Raw genomic sequence first — 27696 nt, 5'->3', positions numbered from 1 at the left:
GAAAATAAAAAAGAATTTTTTTAAAGAAAAGGTAAATAATTAAAATGCCATCAACTAACTAAAAAGTCAAACTCTTATTTGAAATTAAATTTACTTTAGATCTTTATTTAAAATTTTCTCCAATATTTATGAAAAAAAAATGGATTTTATCTGTTAAAAAAATATTTTGTTGGCCATAAAAAAAAAAAACTTAAATTACTGTTTTGGTAGTCAGTAAAATTTAGTTATCTTGTTAGGGTTTCTCTGTCCTACTTATGTCAGCAGCTCCAGAGCTTCCATTTCTCAACGCAGAAAGAGAGAGAGAGAGAGAGAGAGAGACAGCAATGGCGACAGTGAATTATGCGGTGAGGTGCTTCGTCACGAACCCTTCTGCGAAGAACCCTTCAAAGCCCCGGCCTTTCGTCGTCAGATGCTCGGTTCCCCTCTCCCCTTCTCATGACGCCTCGACCGGTACCGGCTCTGGACCCTTTTCTTGATTTCTTTATCTGGGTCGGTTTTCTTGCGATCTGTTGGTGTTGTTGTTCCTTTGAATTGTTCGGTTTCCGAGGTGGGTTCGCATTGCCCGCGACGTGTTTGTTTGTATGCTCGCGCTTTGCGCCGTTCGAATGCGTGGACATGCGCGGGGGCGTTCTGTGATGTGATATGGCGTTTTCTTGGTTGAGCCCGCAGCTGTTCAAGAAAGGCCCTGGAAAGTGGCCGACGCGAGGCTGGTCCTGGCGGACGGTTCTATTTGGAGGGCCAAGTCGTTCGGGGCTCCGGGAACGCAAGTTGGAGAAGTCGTTTTCAACACCTCCCTGACCGGGTACTAAAATGTTTTCAATAAGTTGTTTCCTTAGCGTCATATGTAAGATTTATGTGATTTTCCCCGCAGTGTTAGAGAATGTATGGATGCATGGATTCTTTTGCCCGTACGAGACAGAGTATTCATCTTATACATTTTTCTTTTTTGTTTGAAATTCTTGGGATAGTATATTGTTATACGTAATTTTGGTACAAGTAATGTGGTGATGCTTTGTGGCAGCTATACATCAACATGTGCTAAAACTGAGCGTAGCGAATAAGAGAATGCTTCTTTGGATGAGTGGGTACATGAGAAAAGGTGTGATGGAAGAGGAACTTATTAGAGGGAAGGTAGGTGCCACCTCATTCGAGAACAAGATGAGAGAAGCTTGTCTGAGATGATGTAATTGCATTGGAGTGGAACTATGGCGGTCTAGTGAGGAGACATGTCTAGCAATGGATAATAGGTGAAAAGGAGCAGGGAAATATCTAAAAACACATGGAAGAGGTGTCAATGAAAGAATTGGATTGTGAATATTTTAAAAATCTTTATTTACAATCGAGCACACTGGTGTGAAGATTTGCATAGCCAATAAGTGGGACTAGGCTTGTCATCATCGTCATTGTTTGTAAGCGGATCACATAACATAACTTAATTAGACAAATACACAAGTCAAGATACATGGAAGCTTCCATGGCTGATGGTCAAGTACAGATTTAGTCCTCTAACTTGCAGCCTTTTGTGCAATTCGGTCCTCTAATTTATTGGATTATGCAATTTGATCCACTGATTTTCATTTTATGCAATCAAATCCTAGAATTTCTGCAAACCTTTAGAAGCCGAGATAAAGGAGAACCAAAGAAAATTTGGCAAAAAACAATATGACCGAATTATATGTAATCCATCATGTTGGATAACCATGTCACCTATGGATTAGATTTAGGTGATTCTGTTTCAATTGAAAGTTGACACGCTTGTCATTTCTTAAGCAATTTGTTTGCAGAATGAGTGATTTTTATGAATATGAGAGGACACTTTGTTGTTGTCTTTGTTGGTTTGTTATTTTTGACATAATGTAGATTTCTTTAAAGATAAAAAATGATTGGAGAATTCCTTTTAATTGTACTCTTTTAAATTATTTGATGAATTTTTTTTTTATTTTTAAATGATGTTGTTCAGCAAGCCAACTTGATTTTAGGTAGTTCCTTGTGTGCTTATTTCTGGAGATAGCATGCATGAGTTAACAGTTTTCTTCAAAGGAAAGTTTTCCTTTAGTTCGTTATTGGACAAGATGGAGATGTTCGTCTCCCCCATTTTGGTGTATGAAATCCAACATCTGTCAACTACTTGAATCTCAGGTATCAAGAAATTCTCACAGACCCAAGTTACGCTGGACAGTTTGTCCTGATGACAAACCCACATATTGGCAATACTGGGGTTAATTTCGGTGAGTGAAATTTTTTCCATGCATTCTTGCTCTGGTGGTAGTTTAAAATCTGAGCCTTTGACTCCTTGTCAGATGATGAAGAATCAAGGCAATGCTTCCTTGCTGGCCTTGTCATTCGAAGTTTAAGTATCAGGCATGTTCCTCCTCCATTTCCTGTGTTGTTGAGAAAATAAGACTCCAAATTTTATATGATTTATTTTACCAAAAAAAAAAAATTATATGATTTAGTTCTCCGCATTGTGCAGCACTTCAAATTGGAGATGCACGAAAACATTGGGTGATTATTTGGCAGAAAGGAATATCATGGGAATATGTGAGTCATAGCCGGCATCAATTTTTTTAAGTCATCAAGTCAAACTACCAATAGTTTGTTAACTTTGCACTAGTTAGTTACTCATCAAACTCATGTTCTTGCCTTTGTTTCTGTTGCAGATGACGTTGACACACGTGCAATCACCCGCCGATTAAGGCAAGATGGAAGCCTTATTGGTGTATTGAGCACAGAACAATCAAAGTCAGATGAGGAACTTTTGGAAATGTCACGTTCATGGGACATTGTCGGTGAGAATTTGGTTAAATGGATAAAAATGGCTTGTGAATTTCGTTAAGTTTGAAATACTGAGTTTTATCTTATCTTTAGGTGTCGATTTGATCAGTGGGGTTTCATGTAATGCTCCTTATGAATGGATCAATAAAACAAACTCCGACTGGGAGTTCAACTCAGGTGGCAGGGGTGGAGATAAGTTTCATGTCAGTACCATATCCAATTCCTAAACCAGTGATTCTTTCTACAATTTGATTGACATTTTGAAATGTCTTGCCATGTTTCTTAATCAATTGAAGGTCGTAGCGTATGACTTTGGGATTAAGCAGAACATATTGAGGCGGTTAGCATCTTATGGCTGTAAGATTACTGTAGTCCCCTCAACATGGCCAGCATCAGAAACTCTGAAAATGAACCCCGATGGAGTTCTATTCAGCAATGGCCCAGGAGACCCATCTGCTGTTCCTTATGCTGTTGAAACTGTCAAAGAAATAATTGGCAAAGTCCCTGTTTTTGGAATTTGCATGGGTCATCAGTTGCTTGGCCAAGCCCTAGGTGGCAAAACATTTAAAATGAAATTTGGTCATCATGGAGGGAATCATCCAGTCCGGAACCTTCGCAATAGCCGTGTGGAGATTAGTTCTCAGGTGTGTTCTTCTCATCAAACTCTTTGATCTTGTTCATGTACTTGTGGTATGGTCCATTTGTGGCCAAGAGAATTGGCGAGACTAGTTCATAGATTTAAGAACAGAGATGAAGTGTAGAGAGCAAAAGAGCCTAGCACTTCTGTTGCAGTAAAGAGTACTGATTTCTTTTCTTGTATTATTGCAGAATCACAACTATGCAGTTGACCCTGCTTCATTGCCAGAGGGTGTGGAAGTGACTCACATAAATCTTAATGATGGGAGCTGTGCCGGTCTGGCCTTTCCTTCATTAAAGCTAATGTCTCTTCAGTACCACCCTGAAGCATCCCCAGGACCACATGATTCTGATACCTGTAAGTGTCTCACTGATTGTGATACTTTTGGTTTCATGTTTCATGTCAATTAGTCACCTAAATCTCGGCCAGGGCACAGAATTAAATTTGTAACAGTTTTATAAATTTTGTACTGAGAGGAAAACTGTCATACAAATAATGTATTTTTCCTATGGTCGTTTGTAGGAACTTTAACTGCCAGTTAATAGAAGTGATTGTTGTTGCCACAGCTTTTGAGGAATTTATACAGCTCATGAAACAAGCCAAACAGGCTGCTTGAGTGACATCATCCTTATGAGACTTTGGATTGGATGGCATGCATCCGGTGCCGAATGATGAAGATGGTTGGGAATTCTCAATGAGTTCCTGTCCAATTTTTGACAGGATTATCACTAGAAAAGTTCCATCTGCTATTTACTTTTCTTAGCTATGAGACAAAAATGAAGGACTTTCGTAGGAGTTGCTCCGTATCCCTTGAGAATCAACTTAGTGACCATGGGGACGGAGCTTTTATGTAATGCAGTTGTGTCTGCAACTGATCTGAGTGTTAGCCAGTTGTCTGCTGTACTTACTCTTCCGCTAATGTAATGTAATGCTCTGTTCTTTAATGTTGCATATCTTCCTACTTTTTGGCAAGCTTTGCATCATTGTCAATATCAGCTCCGGCGACCCCCTCCCAGACTAACAGAGAGTCTCTGCTAGGGCCCATTTCCTTCTTTATTCCATTCAATTGTCTATTGCCGCTTCTCTGGCTTGCTCACGCGACTGGTTGGTCATCATTATGCGTGCGAATCTGATTCAATACGACCAGATTTTCTTTGGATAAACGCTAATTGATGCTGTAGATGATCATGTGAATGGAAAATACAAGCGTAATGAGTGCAAAATTAAGGCACTTGTAGCTTATCATTGTGGGTGGTTGAAGCCTAGAAGGGGCTGTATTTTGCTTCTTTCCTAGGTGTAACTTTGCTTCAAAGATCGTCAATTGAAACAGAGAGGGCACTACTGCTCGTAAAGGCCAGGTGGGTTCACTGAACGAGTATGGTAACTTCGTTACGGCAGGGTTGAATTATGCTTCGAAGTACTCAAAAATCTGGACGGGAGTTGGTTCAGCTTTTGTTATTGAAGCCATTCGTATTTGACACTCCAAGCGAAACGGCAATCATTAAATTACCAAACGTTAATGTTCAAGGCACGGTTGCGGGCATCGCGGGCGACCTCATCGGACATGTTGCGTAAAGCTTGTCAAGAAGATGGTCCTCGCCGACATGCAATTTTTCCGGGGGTGCTGGTCTGGTTCATGGTTTCATTAGATTGAAATTGATGATTTTTAGTCTGATTCTAATTCCAAGTGGGAAGTGAATTGGACCGATTCATTTATTTATTTTTTTGTTACTTGAAAAAAAACAACGTTTGCCTCTCATGCCACCTCTTTTCCTCTCACCTCTTGTGCCAATCAATTGGGGGGAGAAAAAGAACTAGATAGAATCAAAACAAGCAGGCAAAGCAAGAATGAACGAAGGTTGTCACCCCATAAGCCTCATAGATCTGTTTGAACTTGGCCTCAACGTCTTTATGCTCGTTGGGTTCTTGTCGGGATGCCACTTCATTGCCAGCTTTCGGTAAGCCTTCTTCGAGTTGTCATCTTTGGCATTCCCATCCACCCCCAACTTCCCTTGCTAGCCTCGCAGAACAAAAGGAAAGGGAACCAAGTCCAGTCTCAGGACCAAGTGATCCAGTTCTCGATTCCTAGATAGGATCGAGTAGGACCAGACTTGACCGAGAACCCGGTAGGACCAGACTGGATCGAGAACTAGGAATCGGGTAGGACCAGACTCGACCGAGAACCTGGTAGGACCAGACTGGATCGAGAACCGATGCCCCTACAATATGCCGACAGAAGGAACGGCCTTATGTTGCTCAAATCCCATAAGCAAAATTTCAGAGACAATCAATGGTTTCACGAATTATGAAAGAACTTTATTGCCGCCGAGCCACTTGACAAGGTATCCATCGCATCCCTTCCGTCGCTTTCTTTTTTAAAAGCACGAAAATATTAATGATGATATCGAGCACTAATCGCAAACAATCATCAGGATTTGGGTTATATAATTGCATGAGATGATTCCTGTGTCGTTCCATGATCTTGCTCTCATTTTCTTGATTCTCTCAATTCCGAGAGACAGTACTCAGAAAAGTACTTCCAAAGAAAGAAGATTAAAACAACATGCTGCAGAGTGACGGCTAGTGTACTTGCGGCATAGCACAGCACAGCACGTTTTGCACAAGATAAGTTGATCATAATGGCAGAGGTCGAAAAGTAAAAGATAAAGAATCTCCAATCAGAAACTTCATAGGAGAGGAACAAACCTCAAACCGAATATAATCCTCATACAATATTGACATTAATGTCCAGGGAAAAAAACTTAATATACGACCAAAATGAGCAATTAAGAAGAAGCACCACAATCCCAATCCCTCTAAATGACATACTAGAGACAAAACCTGACTATGACTGGCAAGAACTTCAATACCAATTTTTTTGGGTCACTCCATACCAAGAGGACCATTACAAAGTTGCTTCTCGAAGATAGTGATCACAATGAAGCATTGCACTTGAAGAAGCTATAGTACATTGACGACACTCCCAACGTGCCCCCTCCATCACCAGCTCCATCGCTACTTCATAAAACTTGAGTTCGCAAGACATGACAGAAAAAACCAACAAAATAGCTCACCAACAAAGACCTTGCTGGGTTTAGAAGCATTTCCTGTGGACGATGGATGGACCAGATTCATCATACTCACCCTTGGAAATCCACATCTGGCGATTTGAACAAAAAGCAAGTGGGTCAGTACCAAGCCAAAAGCAAACATGTTTGTGAATACCACAAAAACCAAAAAGCTATGGAGTCAAAGCAAATTGCAAGAAACAAATCTTTACCTGCTGGAAGGTACTGAGAGATGCAAGGATTGACCCACCAATCCAGACACTATACTTTCTCTCAGGAGGTGCAACCACTTTGATCTTCATGCTGCTCGGAGCAAGAGCAGTAATCTCCTTGCTCATCCTGTCTGCGATACCTGGGAACATAGTAGAACCACCACTAAGCACAATATTTCCATAAAGATCCTTCCTGATATCGACATCGCACTTCATTATGGAGTTATAGGTTGTCTCATGAATGCCGGCAGCTTCCATTCCAATCAACGATGGCTGGAAGAGGACCTCTGGACAGCGGAATCTCTCAGCCCCAATTGTGATGACTTGTCCATCAGGAAGCTCATAGTTTTTCTCGACAGAGGAGCTGCTCTTAGCAGTTTCCAGCTCTTGTTCATAGTCAAGGGCAACATATGCAAGCTTTTCCTTCATGTCACGGACAATTTCCCGTTCAGCAGTGGTGGTGAACATGTAACCCCTCTCAGTGAGAATCTTCATGAGTGCATCAGTAAGATCACGACCAGCGAGATCAAGACGGAGAATGGCATGTGGAAGAGCATAACCCTCATAGATTGGGACAGTGTGACTCACACCATCACCAGAATCAAGCACAATACCTGTTTAGATGAATAAAGGAATTTATACTTAATAAAACTAGACATGGAAACAAGGGCAAGATTCACAGATATGAAATTTGACAAGAAAGAAGAACATTCCGTACCAGTTGTACGACCACTGGCATACAGAGACAGAACAGCCTGGATTGCAACATACATGGCTGGCACATTGAAAGTCTCAAACATGATTTGAGTCATCTTCTCTCTGTTGGCCTTCGGATTGAGAGGTGCTTCAGTTAGAAGGACTGGATGCTCTTCCGGAGCAACACGGAGCTCATTGTAGAAGGTGTGATGCCAGATTTTCTCCATATCATCCCAGTTGCTGACAATACCATGTTCAATGGGATATTTCAAGGTAAGAATACCTCTTTTAGATTGGGCTTCATCACCAACATAGGCATCCTTCTGACCCATTCCAACCATGACACCAGTATGCCGTGGCCTACCAACAATACTGGGAAAGACTGCCCTAGGAGCATCATCACCTGCGAATCCAGCCTGCAAACAAACATATGATAAAGAGCCCATATAGCTAGTCATATTTCTGAAACCAGGAAAATCAACTTTCTACATTTTTTTTTTTTAAGACAATGGTAGCAACCAACCTTGACCATTCCGGTCCCATTGTCGCAAACGAGGGGCTGAATATCCTCTGCATCGGCCATTTTCAAAAGATATTAACCTGCAAGTAGCTACAAATTAATGAGCTTAATCGAGGCACAAAGATTACTGACCAATTCAAATGCACACAAAAAGTACTTCATCTTTCCTTACTATTCTTATTATTGCAAGAAGTTGTATTTATAAATCGATTTCTCTTTTTTGTCCTTTCAAAAACTTTACAACCATAGGTCCTACATTTTAAGCTTCAAGAAATCATTTTCCTTGTCTTGTAGCTTCAAGCTACTGCCACTCATCTTCAGGAACTCAAATAACAGCACCTAATACTAGAACCTTTAAACCTAAAAGTCAGCAAGATACAATTGAAAAGAAGTGTCAGGATTTCACCCCCATCTAGATCACTGCAAATCATGCAGAGACTCTATTTCCACAAATGAATCAGACGTCCAAGCGTTTCCCTTGTTGGGTTCGTTCGACAACTAATATTTGGAACGATGATGGACTTGGTGTCCTGGCCATGACATTGCAATTCACCACATGGGAGGAGATCATGGGCAAAAAAGAAAGAACAAGCTAGATTGCCGCATTTTCATTTCCACGTGTGTAATCAAAGAGATCCTATCATCAATTCCAGTAAAATCCATACCACTTTCCGGTAATCATCCCGTATCATCAAACGAAAAAGAGAATCTTTTGACGTAGACCCTGTCTTACGAAAGAAAAGGTCAAGAGTCCCCGAGCAGAAATCAAGACACATCACACAGCCAACCGTCAAGAAGTGGAAACTACCCACAACTCAGCCTAGGCAAACCACCACAAGACGGAACCAAGGAACCAAGAAAATCAAAGAATCAAACCACACACATACAGATCGAGAAACACAAGAACCAGACCCAACCGATCGACGCGCGCGATCATGCATGAGACATCCAACGACCCATTTTCCAACGACAAGCAAAGGATCCGTCACCAACCCACAGATCGGCGACACAAGCAACCCCCGCAAAAGCCAAGAAAACCCAACGGGGCGAAGTCCCAAGACCCGGGACGAAAAGCCCGCGACTTTCCCACACCCAGATGAACGCACGCCCCGAATCGCATCGACCCGGAACCGATCTACCCAAGAAACAACAAGAACCGAAGAGCGAGCACGCACGCACGCATCGGGACCCAAGAATCATTTCAAATTCCAGATCTGGAAGCCCGGATCGGAAAGGAGGGGGAACCCAAATGCCGGATCGGAGGGTTGCTTACGTGGGAGCAGGGAGACGAACGGAGAAGATCCGAAGCCGAGCCTCCCGGACCACCGGCGGGCTCTGGTTTTCCTTCTCGGCCGGAGTGAGCTAGAGAGAGAGAGAGAGAGATTTGAAATGCAAATGAAATGAAGTGGGGGGGCACGCCCAAATTTGGGAATTTAAGAGCAGGAGGAATCATTCCCACCACGAGAAATGATAGCGTGACCTGGCTCATCCCTCACCCTCCCCACACACTCCCCACCCCCACTTTTCCCCTTTTCCCTTTTTTCAATTTTTTAAATTTTTAATAATTTTTAATATTTTTAGTTTTTTTTTTTTTTTTTTTTTTTTTTAATATCTCTCATTGATGTTAGAAAATGAGGATAGGGAGAAGAGGAAAAGAGTGGTAAGTTAACATGAATAAGGCACTAACTCCATTGGCTAGAGATCACCAAAAAGATTGGATGAACACTCTTCTTATTGATTGATGACAGCATGATGGGGATGTTTATGCTATTTTCCTTTTCCCAATACTTCAATTTATTTCCTCTCCAACTTGATTAAAGATAGGAATGTTTGGCTGAACATGAATTTTAAAAACGTTTTAAGTAGCGCATGCTTAATATCTCGTCCGTCCATTTAAAATAATTACAATACGTCAAATATAATTAATGTCTATTATGTTTATTGCTTTTTAACCAAGTTGACTTTTTAGACCGAACGCTTTGATTCTTTGAAAACTCATACACGTCGACATTTAAAATTGTTTGGTGATTTTACAAAAATAAAAATTGAGAAAACTTAACATCTTACTAATTTCGCAGTAGAACTTTAAGAAGATTGTTGTGCGAATTTAAGTTTGATCTTATTGGAATTTGAGGTTTGGAATCTGTCTATTATAAATCTTTAAAATATATATAAGTAACTTTTAAAATCATTTGAACTCTTTTACAACTTTTCGATATCAAAATGATTTTTTCCATTTTGGCTAGAAATAGGTATTTGCCTTTCTATCGATTTTAATTGTACCCAACAATGTCACATTGAAACACACTTTTTTTTTCATATCATGTTAAGAATTGACAATTTACACATATCTAATGAAAGTTATATTTAAGTGTATGCGCATGCAAAATCTACTTTTATATTAAATCAACTTGTATCTCATATGGTGGGCTGCAATATGTTTTGTTATGTCAATTATTGCCAAGAACATGGTAATATATATATATATATATATATATATATATATATATATATGTGTAGACAACAGCATATTATATAATTAAAGGAAAAACTACATAATGAAAAAAAAAATGAAAGAGGAAATAACAAGTGGGAAGTAGGTGAAGGTGAGATTGGCATTGAAAGCTACCCTTCCTTGTATACATGGTCAACATATGACAAAAAAAAATAAAAAAATCAATATACCCACTTTCATGTATTTAGAAGATTATTCATGAGACGAAGCCTTTTAACATTTGACAGCTATAGCCTATCAAGTTCATGTAAACTTAGATGGAAAAGGGCCATCAACTTTTCCATCTAAGTGCCCTCCTTTACAGTCACGCTCCCTTTCATAGGAATGTGTGTGGGGCTAACGAAATTAAAATACTTTCTAAATTCTAAAGATTGATAAAACAAAGTGAAGACAAAGTCATGAGATTTAGTTCGTTTATTCATAATCATAAACCGATTCATGGTAGAATCGATTATATTTTATTCCATTTAATTTCTTTGTAAAAATGCTAGAATCTCCCACACTTTTCATTCAATATCGGAAAGAAAAAGAAACTTTAGAGAAAGGATGAAATCGCTAAAACACTTTTGAAAAATCGCACATTCTTTGATTAATTGCCAATTTAATTCCAACTTTAAAATAAAAATAATGTGCACTTGTTCTCTTGTTTTTCTTCTGAGATTGACCAATAATAGAACAAATTAAAATAATTTGAAATTCCTCATATAAGGATTGATTTTCTTGAACTTTTCAGCATATTTTGTTGCACTTATAAATATAAAAATTCAAAAATAGATAAAAGATATATAGACAAAAAAGAAAAAAAAAATTGAATTGTCTGATGCACTTGAAGCAATTAAATGAGCAGTAGTCGCATTCACATCAACACATATAGGAGCGCCACTAACGAGAAACAACGCCACGTGATTCAATTCAAAAGACCAGAGTACAAGGATTTCAAATTTGAGGATTGAAATTGAATATTCGGTGGATCTGTTGGGGGCAGTTATTTAATTCTCCGAAGATTGTCTAGGATTTTGTGCAATTGGGGGGGGTGAATTTGAAAAGTTCAAAGAGGTACTAAAAAAAAAAAAAGATTAGAGAAGAAAAAGCTGATTCCAAGCTATGCTTAAATTATTATTGGCGGCATGTTTGTCTTTCTGTCACATGGGGCAGCATCAGTTTGTTCTATTGTACCTCTTTGGCATGATTTATGTATAAATACCCCACTAAAATCAACTCCATATTAGTTTTAGCGGGCATCAAAATAGAAAAATTTCCAATAAAAACCTCAAATAAGGGGGATTTCTCATAATAGTCTTCGAAGTTGATTTTTTTCTTCAAATAATGTCCTTAAGTGATTGATCTAGTCTCAAATAATATTATAACATCACCGGTAAGCTAAATCTTTGCCGGTTGATTCGTGCATCTAATTCTTATTATCTTTTTTTTTTTTGCTTTTGCTTAAACTGCCGAGGTCCGTCTTCTCTAATGCACATTAATGAAGGACAAAACCTGCCATGACCCTCACATTACATCTGTAGAATATAGAAGAAATGGACGCAAGAAATCGGCAAGACTAAGGGCTGCATGATAAATCAAAATTTTTGTTATAGAAACAATTTTTCTATTTCATATTTATTTTTTGAATAGAAATCCATTTGATAAAATTATTTCATTTTTCTATTTCTAAAATAGATTTTTGTTCCAGAAATAGATTTGGAATAAAAATTAGAAATAAAAATTTTCTACTTTTCTATTTCTAGAACAGAAATGAGAAATAAAAATTATTCTCATTGTTTGTCTTTGCTACAAACTGGTCATCCATCCGCCGTCGCCGTCGTTTGTCGGCGTATCGACTTCTACCAGTCGAAAGGGAGAAATTTTGTATCGTTATGAAACGAATTTATATTTTTAGACTAGAAATTTTATGTCGTTATCAAACGGATATTTTTGTTTAGAAACTCATTTAAAAATAGAAATAGAAAAATTTATTTATCTTCCATAAATCAATTTCTAGCCAGAATGGTTATTCGTGCCCTTAAAGTTAAAAGTAAGCTTCTATTCAAAAAAGAAGAAGTTAAAAGTAAGCTAATTAAAATGGATTATAGACCTAGTCCTTACCCATATTTAATGGGTTAAGTTATTATTTTTTAACCCATATTTAATAGGCTGAATTATTATATAAATTAATTATATTTATTAAATGAATTAGAAATTGATTTAAAATAACAAAAATAAAAAAATAAGATATTTATTATATGATTCGGAACTTACTAACATCTAATCTACTTCCATGATTCTCTCTTACAGATCAAGCTTTACATCAACCCACTTTTATGATTATCTTAATCCACTTCCATGATTCTCTCTTACGGATCAAGCTTTACATCAACCCACTTTTCTGATTCTCTCTTGCAGTCAACTCGATCTCGTGCTCACTTAATCTTGTGTTGGCTCGTTCCGCTCTCTCATCTCAATTTGAGCATGAATTTTTATTAGATTTAGTTAAATATGAAAGCATTTTGGCAATATGAATCCGAGCATAAGTCACTAACCCTGCATTGTATAGAAATGAGTCAATTTGAGAGACTTGACCGGACATAAGCCCCACCCGATCCACCACTTTAACTAGTTTACGTTAAGAGAGCATTGATTCATCATATCACAAACCGCTTGTGATACTGACAAAGCACACGACGGTCCTCATACGCTTTCATGCTTTCCCAATCTCCTGATGAAACTTCTAACCCACATGAACATAGGCATAACAGTATATACTCAAATCGATCGAATTTCCTTCTATTTTCCAGACCGGCGACACAACCTTTTAATTCTTGGTTCTAATGGATAATATAGACGATGCAAGTTCGAGCAAGAATCACATCAAGCACCTTCAAGCAGATATTGAGTACACATTCAATCTGAGTCTCAGCCAAATGCTAGCAACTACATCCCTGGCACAGCATGCTCGGAACAAGAGTGAAGATTATAACAGACAGAAACAGATCTCTACCAAGAAACTTTGATGAGTACCCAACCTCAAACGGCATACAATAGTCCTCACACAATATTGACATTACTGTTCCAGGGAAAAAAACTTATATATCACCAAAATGAGCAAACGAAGTAAGAGAAAAACAACACTCCCAGCTCCTTTTAAAACATCCTAGAAAGAGACTGGCTGACTAGCAACAACTTCAAAACCGATGTTCTGCTCACCACATATGGAGAGGACTACGACAGGATTGCTTCTCAGACATGGCGACAACAATCTGAATCATACTTCTCGAAAAGCTATGGTACATAAAAACCCCCAACATGCTCTCCACCAATTCCATGAAGCTTGAGTTCGCATGAAAGGACAGGAAATTCCGACATAATGACTCACCAAGACTTCGACTTTGTTGGATTTAGAAGCACTTCCTGTGGACGATTGAAGGACCAGATTCATCGTACTCGCCCTTCGAAATCCACATCTGGTAATTTAAACATAAAGCACAGAGTCATTACTCGTTGCCAAGCAAAAAGCCAACATGATTATAAATACCATGACTAACTACAGAAGAATTAAGTAAAAAGAACTTGAACAAATAAAAATATTTACCTGCTGGAAGGTACTGAGAGATGCAAGGATTGACCCTCCAATCCAGACACTGTATTTCCTCTCTGGCGGTGCTACCACCTTGATCTTCATGCTGCTTGGAGCAAGAGCAGTAATCTCCTTGCTCATCCTGTCTGCAATACCAGGGAACATGGTGGAACCACCACTAAGCACAATATTGCCATAAAGATCCTTCCTGATATCCACATCACACTTCATGATGGAGTTGTAGGTGGTTTCATGAATTCCAGCAGCTTCCATTCCAATCAATGATGGCTGGAAGAGGACTTCTGGGCAACGGAACCTCTCGGCCCCGATGGTGATGACTTGTCCATCAGGCAGCTCATAGTTTTTCTCGACAGAAGAGCTGCTCTTAGAAGTTTCCAGCTCTTGCTCGTAGTCAAGGGCAACATAAGCCAGCTTTTCTTTCATGTCACGGACAATTTCCCGTTCAGCAGTGGTGGTGAACATGTAACCCCTCTCAGTAAGAATCTTCATCAGGGAATCAGTGAGATCACGACCAGCAAGATCAAGACGGAGAATGGCATGGGGAAGAGCATAACCTTCATAGATTGGGACAGTGTGACTCACACCATCACCAGAATCAAGCACGATACCTGTTCCAATAGAAAAAGAACATTTAAGAATGGGAAACTTGACTTCAATTTAAAAAAAAATGGCAGGATTGACTGGCTCGAAATTGAGGAAAAGAAAAAAATTACCCACCGGTTGTACGACCACTGGCATAAAGAGACAGAACAGCCTGAATGGCAACATACATGGCCGGCACATTGAAAGTTTCGAACATGATTTGGGTCATCTTCTCTCTGTTAGCCTTTGGATTAAGAGGCGCTTCAGTCAAAAGGACAGGATGCTCTTCCGGAGCCACACGGAGCTCATTGTAGAAGGTGTGATGCCATATTTTCTCCATGTCGTCCCAGTTGCTGACAATACCATGCTCAATGGGATATTTCAAGGTAAGAATACCCCTTTTAGATTGAGCTTCGTCACCAACATAGGCATCCTTCTGACCCATTCCAACCATAACACCAGTGTGCCGGGGCCTACCAACAATACTGGGGAAGACTGCCCTTGGTGCATCATCACCGGCGAACCCAGCCTGTGAAGATACAATAACAAGTTCAAATTATCTCTACATACTTCAAGATCCAGGAATATAAACATAATGCACTTCTGCAAACAATGGCAGTCACCAACCTTCACCATTCCAGTGCCATTATCGCAGACGAGGGGCTGAATATCCTCGGCATCGGCCATCTTTAAGGAATATTAACCTGCAAATAGCTACACAAATAATGAGATCAACCAAGTCACAAAAGATTACTCGCCACTTTAAATGAACAAGAGCATTTCGACATTTCAAACATGTTTTTCTCAGTCGATTGCTAAGATCTGAATTCAAAAGCAATAATTATTTGATTTTTTCTTTTCAGACACTCTTGTAAATTTACGTTTTTACAATTCAAGCATCGAGAATTCGTTTTCCCTTCCAGCCCAAAAGGGAGATTTCTTTTTTCATTGTCCTGCACGTTCAAGATGATGTCCCTCATCTTTAGAAATTCAAACAGTTTCAAGTAAAATACAATTCTCAAAACCGAAAGAATGTCTATCTACAATCAAACAAATCACCCAATCAAACCGACACACGGATCAAGAAACCCGAAAACGATACCAAACAGATCAACGCACCCTCATGCACGAGACAATTAGCCAGACATATTCAACAGGAAGCAAAAACACTCGGCAGGATCGGATCTATCGTCAATCACAGAGCTGACCCTCGATTCACTCAAAACAGATCACCACAGACCATAGATCGGCAGCACCAGCACCCGCAAGAACCAAGAAATCAGCCCACAAAAGCATCAGAACCCAACAGATATCCACCAACATTCCCACATCCGAATCCCACCCGATCCGATCTACCCAGAAAGCAACGCAAAACTCGCCGGCAACCCACAAGAACCAAGAAAGACAAGGCGGGGCCAAACCACAGTCCCGGCATCTAGATCTACGGCCAAATGGGAAGAAAGGAGCGAAATTTAACGCGGATCGGAGCTCTACCCGGATCGGGGATGCCCTAAAGACGGAAAAGAACCAAAACCCACCTCGGGATCGCGGCGGCTCCGGCGGCACTGGCGACTCGACGGCCTCGACGCGACGGAGGAGGACTGCTTCAAGAACGGAGGGAAGGAGAGAAGAGAGAGGCAGGGATGGCGAGGGAGAGTGTAATTTATATAGTGGAAGAAGAGAGAGAGAGAGAGAGAGAAAGAGGGGTTCGGAATGATTCTGAAATGCAAATGAAATGAAGGATAGAGAGAGAGAGAGAGAGATGGAAAATTGAGGGGGGGAGGAATTTGAGAGGACAGGAATTATTTTCACCAGCGGGAGAAATGATAGGGTGACCTGGATGACAGACTTTTCCTCACCCTCACCCACCTCAGCAACATAGCATCAAGGGGATTATTATATTATCCTTTTCCCCAACTTTTATCCAAGAAAATTCCCCCCAATTAGTTTCTTAAATCAAATTAATCAAGGCTGTCCTGACAATTATTTGAAATTAAAACCCAACACCAAAATTGGAGATCGCAGGAAAATTAAAAGGCTCCTTTTGTTTCGCTTGACATAAATAATTTGGAAAACGTTTTTTCGAAAAATGATCATCTCTAATGCTCGGGACGATAAAAGAATGTAAAATGTTTTAATTGTCTACGAAGATGTGTAGATATAAATTATTATCTATAATAAAAGTATCTTTCACTGGCTAATTAGTTCAAGTGATACATGTGATCATTTTTCGAAAATGTTTTGCTAATCATTCATTTTCTTTGCGAGATAAATTGAGCCAATAGCCAAAATTATCAAGTCTTGTACAATTCAAAAATCATGAGTAGAATCTAATTTTCGTGAATCTTGTGACTTGCACATGTTACCTTCATAGATCAGCCCGACCACCCCGGGCAGACTTCTCGCGTGAGGGGTTGTCTGGCGCCATTTCATTTCCCCGAACCCGATGCTAGTATCTTTAGGAGAAGAAGGGCTTCACGGGGATCCGAATGTGGGTCCATACTCCTTTTCGGGGGTTGGCCGGGATACCCAATGAGGACGTTATCCCGTAATCCCAGTTAAACCCCCTATAAATGGGGGCTAACTAGGCACTTGGGATGCCCGATTCAGGGTGGAGCAATTTAAGGACCTGCTCAGATCCAATCATCTACATCTTGTACCAATTCAAAAGTGGCATATCATGACACATTTAACTAATACTAATTTTCATCTCATGAAAAACCTCAAATTGATACTCTTAAATAAAAAAAAAAAAAATCTCAACCCGGTAATCCTAATTCAAATCTATACTCCCTTATAAATTTGACATAAAATTGAGGGAAAATTTGGATCAAGGATACCATTTTGGAATTTTTCATGTGATGAAAATTAATTCCAAATAAACACATCGTGTGGATTTTGATTTGAGATATTTTGTGAGAGGAAAATTAGTTTGAAGTAAATATATTGAGATTAACACTAAATATTTCGTAATTTTTGTTAAAACATTTTTTTTTTCGAGGGAAATTTTCAAACAAATGTTTTTTTTTTTTTTCGCTCACATCTAAACGTGCGTCAAGTACACTCTTGAAGCAACAACAATTAATATTCGTTGCGTGCACGTCGATGTGGAGATATATACAAAATCAACACTAATTTTAGAAATGAAAAATACAATTAATAATTTAATATAAAGTTCCGTGCGCCCTTTGGTATTGTTGACTATGGTCAAAAGGATATCTAATTGACAAATAGAAAATGAAATATACGGCGGATACTCTTCCGTTTAATATAATTTATCGATAAGTTCGAGATTTTCTAGGATTATGTTAATAGGAAAATGCTGACTAGTCTTCATGTAAATCACATGTTTGCCATCGAGTCAATTTCTACGCTACGCGCATGAATTTTGTAATAATACATTTAATAACTAAATAGCAGTGATAAAGTAAAAATAAAGTCATATGAAATGAAAAACAGTAAAGGGAAAAAGTAGATTCCAAGCTAAGCTAGGGTTTTCAATTATTGGGGACGGCAAATTTTGTCATCACATGGAACACCATCGACAAACCTGGCCGCGTACGGCAATTATACCATGAACATTATGAATACGATAAAATTGATATACACTGATAATCTATATTAGTATATGATAAAAATAAGTACTATACGTACAAAAGATTAGTGCTTCAAACAAAAACTAACTTAGGTCCAAAGGCGGGGTGCCAAAAAACTTATAAAGCTAATGCATTTGTACCGATTTAATCATAAACATTTTAATTTTGTTAATTTAATCTTAGACATTTTCACATTTCATCAATCAAGTTTTTCCAATCAATCTGATGTGAATGTCAACGACTTTTATTTATAATTTATTTATTTATTTTTCCTTCTCTTTCAATCGGTTGTTGACGACTGATGAAAACCCCTTACCAGATCTAGCCTCGCTATATCTAGTGAGGGGGCACTTGCCTAGGTGTAGCCCGACGAGGTCAACCCTCCTTTATGGTGGGCAAGGCCAACCCTCATGGACCATGGCTTGTGGTTGGCAATCAACCTTGAGAAAAAAGAAAGGAGAAAGAAAAAAAGAAAGGAAAAAATGATAAAAAAAATTAAAATTTATTAACAAATTAAAAAAATTATGTTGATACTAACTGTGCTATATAAGATAACTAATGTCTACTTCAACAATTGGCAAAATGTAAAAAAATGCTCATGAATAAATCAACATAATTAAAAGGTTTAGGAAGTGCAATAACTTTTGGAGTTTTTTGGTATTTTCTCCCAAATAGGGTCTTGAAAACAATAATGGTAGACTAGAAAATTTTCAAACTTGTCGAATTAGATGGACAAATAGTTATTTCGCAGGCTCATATATGAACTCAAAAGTTAATTTGATTGCCAAGAGCACAGTCTACTCATTAACACTCTCAGAGGAGAAAAAGTGTTAAAAAATATAATCTCATCTTGTTTTAGATAACTTGAAATTCAAATTCTCAGAAGGTCCAACCTAAAAAATTGAAAATCATAACACGAATATAATCATTTCAAAATATGTAACCGAAAATTTCCATTACTAATGTATGAAAAAGGAAAATGAATATTGGTGCTGGATTGGATACCAACTATGCCATTCTCAAAAGGGACATAGAATCGAAAATCAAACAAAGGCAAAAGCTGAATTTTTGGTACAAGGTGGGGCACGGGCGGTAGGACCAAAAGATTCAAGTCCTTCACCACCATGGATATTTCCAAAAAATTATTCTGTCATTTAAATGAGTAGGTCATAGACTGAGCTTTCTCAGATTTAATTTCTGACAGTGGAAATAAATTAGTTCATGCTGTCAATTTTTGTTTTGCTCAATCCAGAATTTTGCATCCGCTTTTGTCCGTTGAGGAAAAAAAGCAAATACATATGAACGTGAACGTTTCAATCATCCGAAGATTTTTGGTTGGTTTAGCTTTGAGCCTCGCAATTTTTTTTTTTTTCTGAAAAAAGAGGAGGGGAAAAGAATGAGGATTTTGTAATTTGTGAGGGCATTATTGTGAGATAGCCGTGGACACTAATTTAAAAGACTGGATCCAGAATAACGATGATTATATTGTACAGTATTTGAATTCATTTGTAAACCCTTTAATTAAATTAATAAAACCCTAAATATTTAAGTGAAAATGCAACTGAATCCTCCTGATTAAGTCTTGCTTGGAATTTCGGTCATGACAGTCTAGTTATCATCAATTGTCCTACATATCGCAATATGATCTGCCATGCACAAATTTGACAAAACAACACCCTATTGCTCAATTCCTCTTTTTTGCTAGACTTTTAAAAGTACCAAATTATCTGAAAGGGAAGTACTCAAAAGGCTAGTCTTCTCGAATGTGAGTAGGGGTAAGTAAACAGTTTAATCTCATGAAGTGCTCAATCTTCAATTCGGAACTTAATTGGGTTATCAACCATGTCCTAATGCTAATTTTTCAAAATTGATGTACGAAGGCATGTATCGCTCTTATTGAATGTTTAAGTATGACCCACTTGTTTAAATACTTAGTCCACCACATTGCATAGTATATAGATTTCACAAATCAGTCTTAATATACAAGTACTTGGAAAATTTGCTGTTTTAGCTAAGTGTACAAATAGAAATGGGGGGGGAGAGAGAGAGAGAGGGCCAAGAAGAGTGAATCATTGAGCTAACTGTACAAATTGAAATGATGTGAAGGAGAAGTGAAGTAGCTCAGAGTTCAAATTATTGCAACAGTGAAAGCAAGTCCCAGTGCACATCTATTGTCTGGCGTTGCTTCTCAGGAACTTCTGAGATGATGGAGCTCCATAAACCATATATCAACATAAAACAGAGAAAGACTCTGTAATCCCAGCATACAAGGGTGAGATCTCAGTTAGAGGTTAGTTTCTGGTGATAATTTCGAAAATCTAAATCTTCCCAATCATCCCAATCTCAGTTCATTATGTGTAGCAAGATTTTTTACCGTGAGTGGGGAAAATGAAAGACAGCATACATTTGGTTTGAGCTAGTAAGGCCACAAATCGATCCCACCCGGCTTCTTTACGAGGATTTGGTTGTATTCGGGCCGAGATGTCTGCAAATGAATGAAGCCAAACATGATCAGTACAAAGCTTAATCTTTAGTCCTGATGATCAGTGTGTAGTAGCGCTCTCCAATTTCATATGACATGCTTTCAGAGGACAAGAAGTTTCGTACCAACATAGTGAAAAGGGTAATATTCACCGCTAAACTGCCTGCCAAATAATTTCATATGGAGCTAAAACTGATTCAAATTGATGCATCCTTTTTCCTATATCTAGGTCTCCAAAGTTGAATAGTAGTCACAGATTGAGTCCAGGACATAAATTGTCTCTATGAATCATGTGGTTTTGCAACTTCAAGATTACTGCAAGTTCATGGGGGAAACGAGACAGTAAGGAAGACAGGAAGACTCACCAGGTCCTTGAAGATGAGGAAGGCAATGAAGAAGAAAAGGAAGAACAGTATCTCAAACTCCGCAACCCGCGCAAACCTGAACACAGAAGTCACCATCCGCGTGAACATTGGCTCTTTATAGCCCCGCTTGTTCATCCTCCCGTTCATCTTAAAATCTGTCGAAAACAGCTGTTTATTTTAATAATTCCGCTTGTTCATTTTCTAGTAAATCAGAACAGCAACATCTGCCAGCACCATGATGGCAGCACGTTAGCGTAACAAAAATAGATTAAACCCATATTTCAGGATACCTGGAATGGCGTAGGTAAGATTCCAGATGACAAAGTAACAGATTGTACCCAAGACATACAACTAGTCAACTATATCATAAAGCTTTAATAGAAGTATTGACATGTCTTAATCCGATCTACTTTAAGTAAAGGATTGCACTTAGCATCCCTGTTCATGGTTGGATTCCATAATGAGGCTGAGTGCACAGGAAACAATCAATTGTTCTCCCAAGTTAACATAAAAGTCCCTTCAGAGGATTGAATTATGTCGAAAGCTCGACTAATATTGGCTCAGACATCAGCTGAGCAAGAGAAAGTTCGTTGTGCAAAAGACAAATATCAGACACCATAAAACAGCAATAAAGGCATCAATCTCGATCTGGGAATAGACTTGATAAAAGTCATAAGACTGTAGACTAATTACAATTCACCAAACGTTAGATCCAGTTCCTTGAATCAGGGATATATTAGGGTGAGAACACACTTCTTCACCCAAATCATTATGCAAGGAGGCTACTAGTCAAGCAGATTTTTCATGCAAAAGATTTTCTGTGCAGGAATCATTATCCTTTCTTACTTTTGGGTCAAGAAAGAGATTCTGCAAATTTCACACTCAAGCACACTGTCCTCAAATTCAATGTGTTACAAAATGATATATTCACAGTTGATCAAGAATTAGGTTTTCTGGGCCCAAATGAAAAGCAATATGGTGAAGACAACTTCATCTTCCATTAGAACACTAGCAAGAAGCATTATGTAGCAATCAATCAGTTCTTTTTTGTCTACTGAGGACACAAATCTAATTTTTGTGTTCATCACTCAAATGCATAAGACAATTTCACAAAGTGATAAAGAACTTCCTTTTATTGACAAATAAGCCATCTACAAGCTACAGAAAGCACCCTAAGCTGGGAAATACCAAATTTTCCCGGGAAAAACAAGAAGAGGGAAAAACCAGGAAAAAACCAGGATTGCCATCCTCAAGTCAAGGCTAGAGACAGGACCATCACTCTTTTCTGTACACACATCAAATTACCCATTCGATAGCAATTAAAGGGTCACGATGCAAAGAAAATTTGCACATGTTTCAATCTCGCGATGCCATTACCAAAACAAGAAGCGCCCCCAAGAACTCAAAGACCAAGAACATAAACCCTGATCTAGCCCGCAAGATCAATGGAAATTCCACGCATCAACATCCAACAGAGAAATCGAGCAATACCCAGATCCAATCTCGATCTCGCCGAACCCGATCTAACGTCAACCGCAAAGAATCTCCAGCAACAAGACCGGACCCAGATGCCAACAGAGCCGAAAGAAAGTTCTCTGGAAATGGGGAGATAAAGAGGAGAAACGTACCCTGAAATTCGGAGACGAGGAAGAAGAATCCGAAACGATGAAGTGGTCAAAGGGTAATCGAATCAACGCGGACTTGTGCGCAACGAAGTTGGTCGTCCCTGCCTCCTCTTCTTCCTGGTCTGGCGTCGGAGAGCGAGAATGATGGTTGCAAGACCATGATTTGGTGAGAAAGTTATGCAAAAAATTAAAATACAAATTAAAATAAATTTTAAAAATCAGATTAATCATATTGTTTAGAATAATTAATCAACTATATATATTTTCATTTTCGAAAATAATTTATGTTTAAATATTTTCGCTAATGATGAAAATGTTTTTCATTTATACATTTTTATAAGTGGTACAAATAATCATTTTTATAAAAATATTTTTCCAAATATAAGTCTTTTCGAAGCGAACCCTAAGATTAAGTTCTATAAGAAAATGAGAAGCTACATAAATATCAAGTGCTTGTTGAACTATGAAAAAGTAACAAACGAACCCTAAGATTAAGTTTCGTGAGAAAATGAGAAGTTATATAAATATTTTATGCTTGTAAATTTTTTAGAATAATTAAAATACGAAGAAGTTTAAGAATGTTTAGATATCAATTTGGAAGCCTGTATAATTTAAAGAAACCCATCTATATCGCTAAATAGCAATAACGACCTCCTAGGATTTCGATCATTTATCTTCTTTTCCAAATCAATTATTTGATTCAATATCATAAATTAATTGTGTAAATTATTAATTTAATAGTTCGATATTCATATTTGAATCTTTTACATCCCATAGTAACCTTCCTAAAAAATTTTAAATCCTGAAATATTTTTTTCAACTCTTCCCACATACAATATTATTATTATTATTTTTTGGATTGTGTAGTTTTACCAATAGTTTGTATTCACTATTTGATTAAAATATTCTATGATAAATTGGTTTTACTTAATCTTTGCCATTTGAAATATGACTCTTAACTTCTTCATTCCTTGTAAGCCAGCTCTCTTTCTCTTTTAACCTAAGAATAAAAAAGGTACTTCATATATCTGAGCTCGGATTTCAAATTTCCAATGTATTTGGTTCTTTCTTTGTAATAATTTTTTTTTCTTGAAAAAATTAAGAAGATCCGGGTCATATATTGGTGCTCTTCGATGGCTATTTTTTTTTGGGGGTCAAATTTGATGGCTTTTGTTTAGGCATGTCCTTCATTAATGACTAATTCACAATAAACCGTTCAGAAAAAAAATCTAATAAATTCAGGAGTCCATAATGATCAATAATTCACAATATATTAACTAATAATTTTCTTTTTCTTGTAAAAGTTGATAGTGATATGCATAAATATAGAATTAAAGAATATCATTTGTATTGTATGGCATATTGTTTTTGATTTAAAATAAATGATCTCGTGAGTGGAAAAACAAGATTAATATGGAAAATAATATCGCAATACCAAATCAAAAAAAAACAATAAAACAGGGAATTATCTATCCAATTTAACAAAGAACATTAGGGATTGGATAATGCCATATTAATTTTCGATGGCTATGAGGATTGCATCATGGGGAATTTTGTATTGGGATTGTATTTTCTTTCCACCAAAATTGATTAATTTGCTCTTTCGACCTAGATAATTTTCTTAGCAGGGGTAAATTTTAATCATTGAACTTTATAAGAAATGAATTAGTGTTCTTACGTTTGGAAAATAAGACAAAAATAGAACTGACATGGGCTTTGTTTGTCTATAATAACTGCATTTTCATGATTTCAGAATTGCTTATTAAGTTTGATGACTTTGTGAGGGCAAATCAAAATGAAAATAATCAGTGTTGACATTATTTCGGTAAAAAAAAAAAATCTAAAAATTGCAAATAATTTCCTCTGTCTTTTCTTCTGGTTCAGCAATTAAAAAAAAAAAAAAACTACATGAGCTTCCACATGGAATCTGGTTATAGACTGGTTGGCCCATTGGGCCTAATCCTCAGAGGCCCAATAGACAAGTTTGGATAAGCAATTTTCTTCTTGGGTCAGTCTAGGCACAATTAATTTCACATGATTTTTTTCTTTATTCATGGGCTGGCTCGGAGGTCCAATTCGGCCCATTAATTAGCTTAATTGCAACGCATCTGGTTAAGCTCATCACATCGATTCGGTCAATACACTTTCTTTGCACTCGGACGAGGTACTTTTAAGAAATGTTCCTATTTCTTGACCCAAAGAGCTTATCTTGAGTAGAAATCCAACGTAGAATTCTTTCTATGATATTTAGTGGAGCATTTGTTGCTTATTTGATGTGTGTATATTAATTATCAGATAATATGGAATATCGGAACCTGTAGTTAGATCAGTTCCTATAGATATATGCAAACTACATTATTTTGGTCCATATGATAAGGGTCATTTGAAAACATATGATGGGAAACCCGTAAGTTAGATAGGTGTTGTGATTTGAATACAAAATTCTATCCTATTTAGATCGGATACTTTATTGCTCAACTAACTCTTCTAAATCATATAGCCTCATTATTAAACAATAAAGACTTTCTCCGAAGATCTTTACTAGGTCTACTATTGGTAAATAACAGTTTACACATTAATTGTTGGATGATTAACATGTGGAAGTATTGGATTACAGAGCTAACTACATGCATGTCACTCATCCAACTAGAAAAATGTAAAGATTTTTTTTTTTTTAGTGTTTGATGTAATAGTATTCCCTTTTGTTACTAGTATAACAAAAAAAAAAAAAAAATGAGGAGAAGTGGCTACTGCAACTATACCTTTTGGAAGTTGTTATGAAAGTCTCATGCTTGTCATGAATTATTCAGTTTGGAGCCATAATTACTAAATTCACTCGACCTCTATCTAAAAGTTCAAAGTTGACAAACTTGTCACCACAATTGATGCAACCTGCATTCAAAATCAACCCGTCCAACCAAGAAGATTAACATGCATTCAAAATTGACAATACTCTCATCGGAAAAGTCCTTCATTGATAATGTCTCATTTTTGACTTTGTAATGACTTTGGCTCTGTTTGGCAACCACTTTGCCAAGTATCTTTGAGCCCCTAAAGATCTTTGGGCTAAAGTAAGGGTGTTTGGCAAAAACATTTGAAGCCCCCTTTGGAGAAGGCCAGCCTTGTGAAGGTTGAAAGCCCAAGGCAGGGGAGGACTGCCTTGGGCTTTCGACTTTTCCGGCATGCCCGCTTGGGGTTGTTCATATATATATATATATATTCCGAAATTATCCTTACGAACTTTTTGTTTTTCCATTTTTGGCCCTTGTGAGGAGCACTGTTCATCTTCTTCGTCGAGGGTGGCCTCGGCCGCAGCTGCTCGGATCAGTGTTCATCTTCTCCGTTGAGGGTGGCCTTGGCGGTAGCTACTCAGGTCGTGCGACCACCGCAGGCGTGACCCTCGCCGAGGTCGCGTGACCTTAGGTGAGGGTTGCGTAGCCTCGGTGACGGCCAATCGGGGTCGTGCGACCCTCGCCAAGGTCGCACGACCCAGGCGCGGCCCTCGCCGAGGTCTTCCGACCTTAGGTGAGGGTTGCATAGCCTCGTGATGGCCAATCGAGGTTCTCGGAGGTCGAGGCGGCGTTGCGTAACGTGTGCGACCTCGTTGCCCCAGATCCGGGGTCGCCGGAGGTCGCGACGGTGTCGGGTGACCTCATCGGCCCAGATTTGGGGTTGTCGAGGTCACGATGGCGTCGCGCGTGACCTCGCCGGCCCAGATCCGGGGTTGCTGGAGGTTGTCGGGGGTCGCCACCGGCCGTCGGATGCCGCTTGCCCTTGTCGGTTTTCTTTTTTTTATTTTTTTATTTTTCTTTTGATAATTTTTTTTTTCACAAAAGTCCTTTGTCCCCCAAACACCATTTTGCTCAAAGGTACTTCATAGGGCTTTTAAATTACAATTTACCAAACACAGTTTGCATTTTGGAAAACACCATTAACTCAAAGGTCTTTGTATTTTCCTAAAAACTTTCTCCAAAAGTCTTCCCAAACGCACTCTTTGTCATGTCCATGCATCGAAACTTGCATCAAGATACTTTGGGACACCACAAGCATTGAAAATGTTGTACATTTAATAGCATATAGTTTTCTAAATGTTTCTAATTTCTATGTACATAAACGACTATTAGATTTTAGGTTTGAGTCTAGTCTTTTGCTCTTCTTTTGTTGTGCTATAAAAGGACATCGGGTCTCTGTAAAATACACACTGAATTTGATTATTGAAAATTTGCTTAATGCGATTCCTTTAAACCTCGAAGAGTTCAAACCATTTGAAAATCTGGAAGAGTTTTCACTATGTCCTTGAAGAGTCAGAGCTTTTAAAACTTGCATCCTTGAAGAGTTGTAGTCATCAATCCTGAAGAATTGATGTCATTTTAACTTCATTGGAAGCCTAGAAGAGCAACCATTGAAGTTTCTATCATTTTCTTCATTTTGTTCTACCCCATTTCATCCACTTCCTCCCAAAATCAATAAGCCTACAATGCTTATCCAAGAAAACTTAAAACATAAAAATTGTAGATCAAAGAGGCTCTGTTCTTTTGGCTTAGGAATTCGGTCATTTTGATACAATGATCAAAAAGGATCAAAGAGGCTCTGTTCTTTTGGCTTAGGAATTCAGTCATTTTGATTTGATTCTATTTTCCCGAGCCAATGTAGAACAAAATTTTTTGCTCAATTTTGTGATTGAGTTTTCATGCATGTAAGTCATTATTCCGATCCTATTATTTGAGTAGTCGACCTTGGACTACATCAATAATCTCACTAGTGCGCCAAAATTATAAGTTTCTCGCACGAGGCAGCAAATGGCCAAGGCTTAAACTAGCCAAAGATCTACTTAAAATGCTGCTCAAACTTATGATCTCGTCGAAGACAACACCTCACTAGGCAATTAAATCAATGAACGCTTCTCATCCTCATAATATGACTTCACCTCATTCAATGGTTTCCACACGTTCCCTTACCATAGCACTAAATTCAATCGAACAACGCTACTATAGCAAGAACAATATTCACCGGATGTCCCACAAATCACAT

At 38.2% G+C, this 27696-nt stretch overlaps 4 protein-coding genes across 6 annotated transcripts; 1 reads left to right on the top strand and 3 right to left on the bottom strand.

Moving 5' to 3' along the window:
* Nucleotides 1–270: 270 nt before the first annotated feature.
* On the top strand, nt 271–4384 carry LOC104418151 (carbamoyl-phosphate synthase small chain, chloroplastic). The gene is made up of 10 exons (XM_010029400.3): nt 271–450; nt 670–802; nt 2140–2228; nt 2301–2361; nt 2474–2541; nt 2661–2789; nt 2869–2978; nt 3072–3419; nt 3604–3769; nt 3979–4384. The coding sequence occupies exons 1-10, from the start codon at nt 324–326 to the stop codon at nt 4026–4028; spliced, it is 1281 nt and encodes a 426-aa protein (XP_010027702.2). The 5' UTR covers nt 271–323; the 3' UTR covers nt 4029–4384.
* Nucleotides 4385–6069: 1685 nt separating this feature from the next.
* On the bottom strand, nt 6070–9337 carry LOC104418150 (actin-7). 2 transcript variants are annotated; one of them, XM_010029398.2, is made up of 5 exons: nt 9182–9337; nt 7912–7988; nt 7411–7804; nt 6693–7306; nt 6070–6572 (listed from the first exon to the last, which is right to left on the bottom strand). In XM_010029398.2, the coding sequence occupies exons 2-5, from the start codon at nt 7969–7971 to the stop codon at nt 6507–6509; spliced, it is 1134 nt and encodes a 377-aa protein (XP_010027700.1). In that variant the 5' UTR covers nt 7972–7988; nt 9182–9337; the 3' UTR covers nt 6070–6506. The 2 variants fall into 2 exon arrangements, with proteins under 2 accessions (XP_010027700.1, XP_010027701.1); XM_010029399.3 differs by having other exon boundaries at nt 7912–7998; nt 9182–9328.
* Nucleotides 9338–13327: 3990 nt separating this feature from the next.
* On the bottom strand, nt 13328–16292 carry LOC104418149 (actin-7). Of its 2 annotated transcripts, none has more exons than XM_010029396.3 (5): nt 16136–16292; nt 15225–15301; nt 14733–15126; nt 14010–14623; nt 13328–13881 (listed from the first exon to the last, which is right to left on the bottom strand). In XM_010029396.3, exons 2-5 carry the CDS (start codon nt 15282–15284, stop codon nt 13816–13818), a joined length of 1134 nt encoding a protein of 377 aa, XP_010027698.1. In that variant the 5' UTR covers nt 15285–15301; nt 16136–16292; the 3' UTR covers nt 13328–13815. The 2 variants fall into 2 exon arrangements, with proteins under 2 accessions (XP_010027698.1, XP_010027699.1); XM_010029397.3 differs by having other exon boundaries at nt 15225–15311; nt 16136–16284.
* A 3857-nt stretch (nt 16293–20149) lies between these two features.
* Nucleotides 20150–22828, bottom strand: LOC104418148. Its single transcript, XM_010029395.3, has 3 exons — nt 22669–22828; nt 21041–21208; nt 20150–20678 (listed from the first exon to the last, which is right to left on the bottom strand). Exons 2-3 carry the CDS (start codon nt 21185–21187, stop codon nt 20610–20612), a joined length of 216 nt encoding a protein of 71 aa, XP_010027697.3. The 5' UTR covers nt 21188–21208; nt 22669–22828; the 3' UTR covers nt 20150–20609.
* Nucleotides 22829–27696: the final 4868 nt, after the last annotated feature.

Source organism: Eucalyptus grandis, chromosome 9, assembly GCF_016545825.1.
Source record: "Eucalyptus grandis isolate ANBG69807.140 chromosome 9, ASM1654582v1, whole genome shotgun sequence".
Lineage (NCBI taxonomy): Eukaryota > Viridiplantae > Streptophyta > Magnoliopsida > Myrtales > Myrtaceae > Eucalyptus > Eucalyptus grandis.
Note: the sequence above shows the minus strand (reverse complement) of the source record. Positions and strands in the feature narration are given on the sequence as shown.

Coding starts and splice junctions, on each gene's coding strand:
- LOC104418150 (XM_010029398.2), bottom strand. CDS start 7,971: ATGGCCGATGCAGAGGATATTCAGCCCCTCGTTTGCGACAATGGGACC. Junction 7,307..7,410: donor TGCCAGTGGTCGTACAACTG/GTACGGAATGTT, acceptor TCATCTAAACAG/GTATTGTGCTTGATTCTGGT. Junction 6,573..6,692: donor CTCTCAGTACCTTCCAGCAG/GTAAAGATTTGT, acceptor TCAAATCGCCAG/ATGTGGATTTCCAAGGGTGA.
- LOC104418148 (XM_010029395.3), bottom strand. CDS start 21,187: ATGAACGGGAGGATGAACAAGCGGGGCTATAAAGAGCCAATGTTCACG. Junction 20,679..21,040: donor TCCTCATCTTCAAGGACCTG/GTGAGTCTTCCT, acceptor ATTCATTTGCAG/ACATCTCGGCCCGAATACAA.
- LOC104418149 (XM_010029396.3), bottom strand. CDS start 15,284: ATGGCCGATGCCGAGGATATTCAGCCCCTCGTCTGCGATAATGGCACT. Junction 15,127..15,224: donor ATGGCACTGGAATGGTGAAG/GTTGGTGACTGC, acceptor GTATCTTCACAG/GCTGGGTTCGCCGGTGATGA. Junction 14,624..14,732: donor TGCCAGTGGTCGTACAACCG/GTGGGTAATTTT, acceptor CTATTGGAACAG/GTATCGTGCTTGATTCTGGT.
- LOC104418151 (XM_010029400.3), top strand. CDS start 324: ATGGCGACAGTGAATTATGCGGTGAGGTGCTTCGTCACGAACCCTTCT. Junction 2,542..2,660: donor AAGGAATATCATGGGAATAT/GTGAGTCATAGC, acceptor TTTCTGTTGCAG/ATGACGTTGACACACGTGCA. Junction 2,790..2,868: donor ACGTTCATGGGACATTGTCG/GTGAGAATTTGG, acceptor TCTTATCTTTAG/GTGTCGATTTGATCAGTGGG.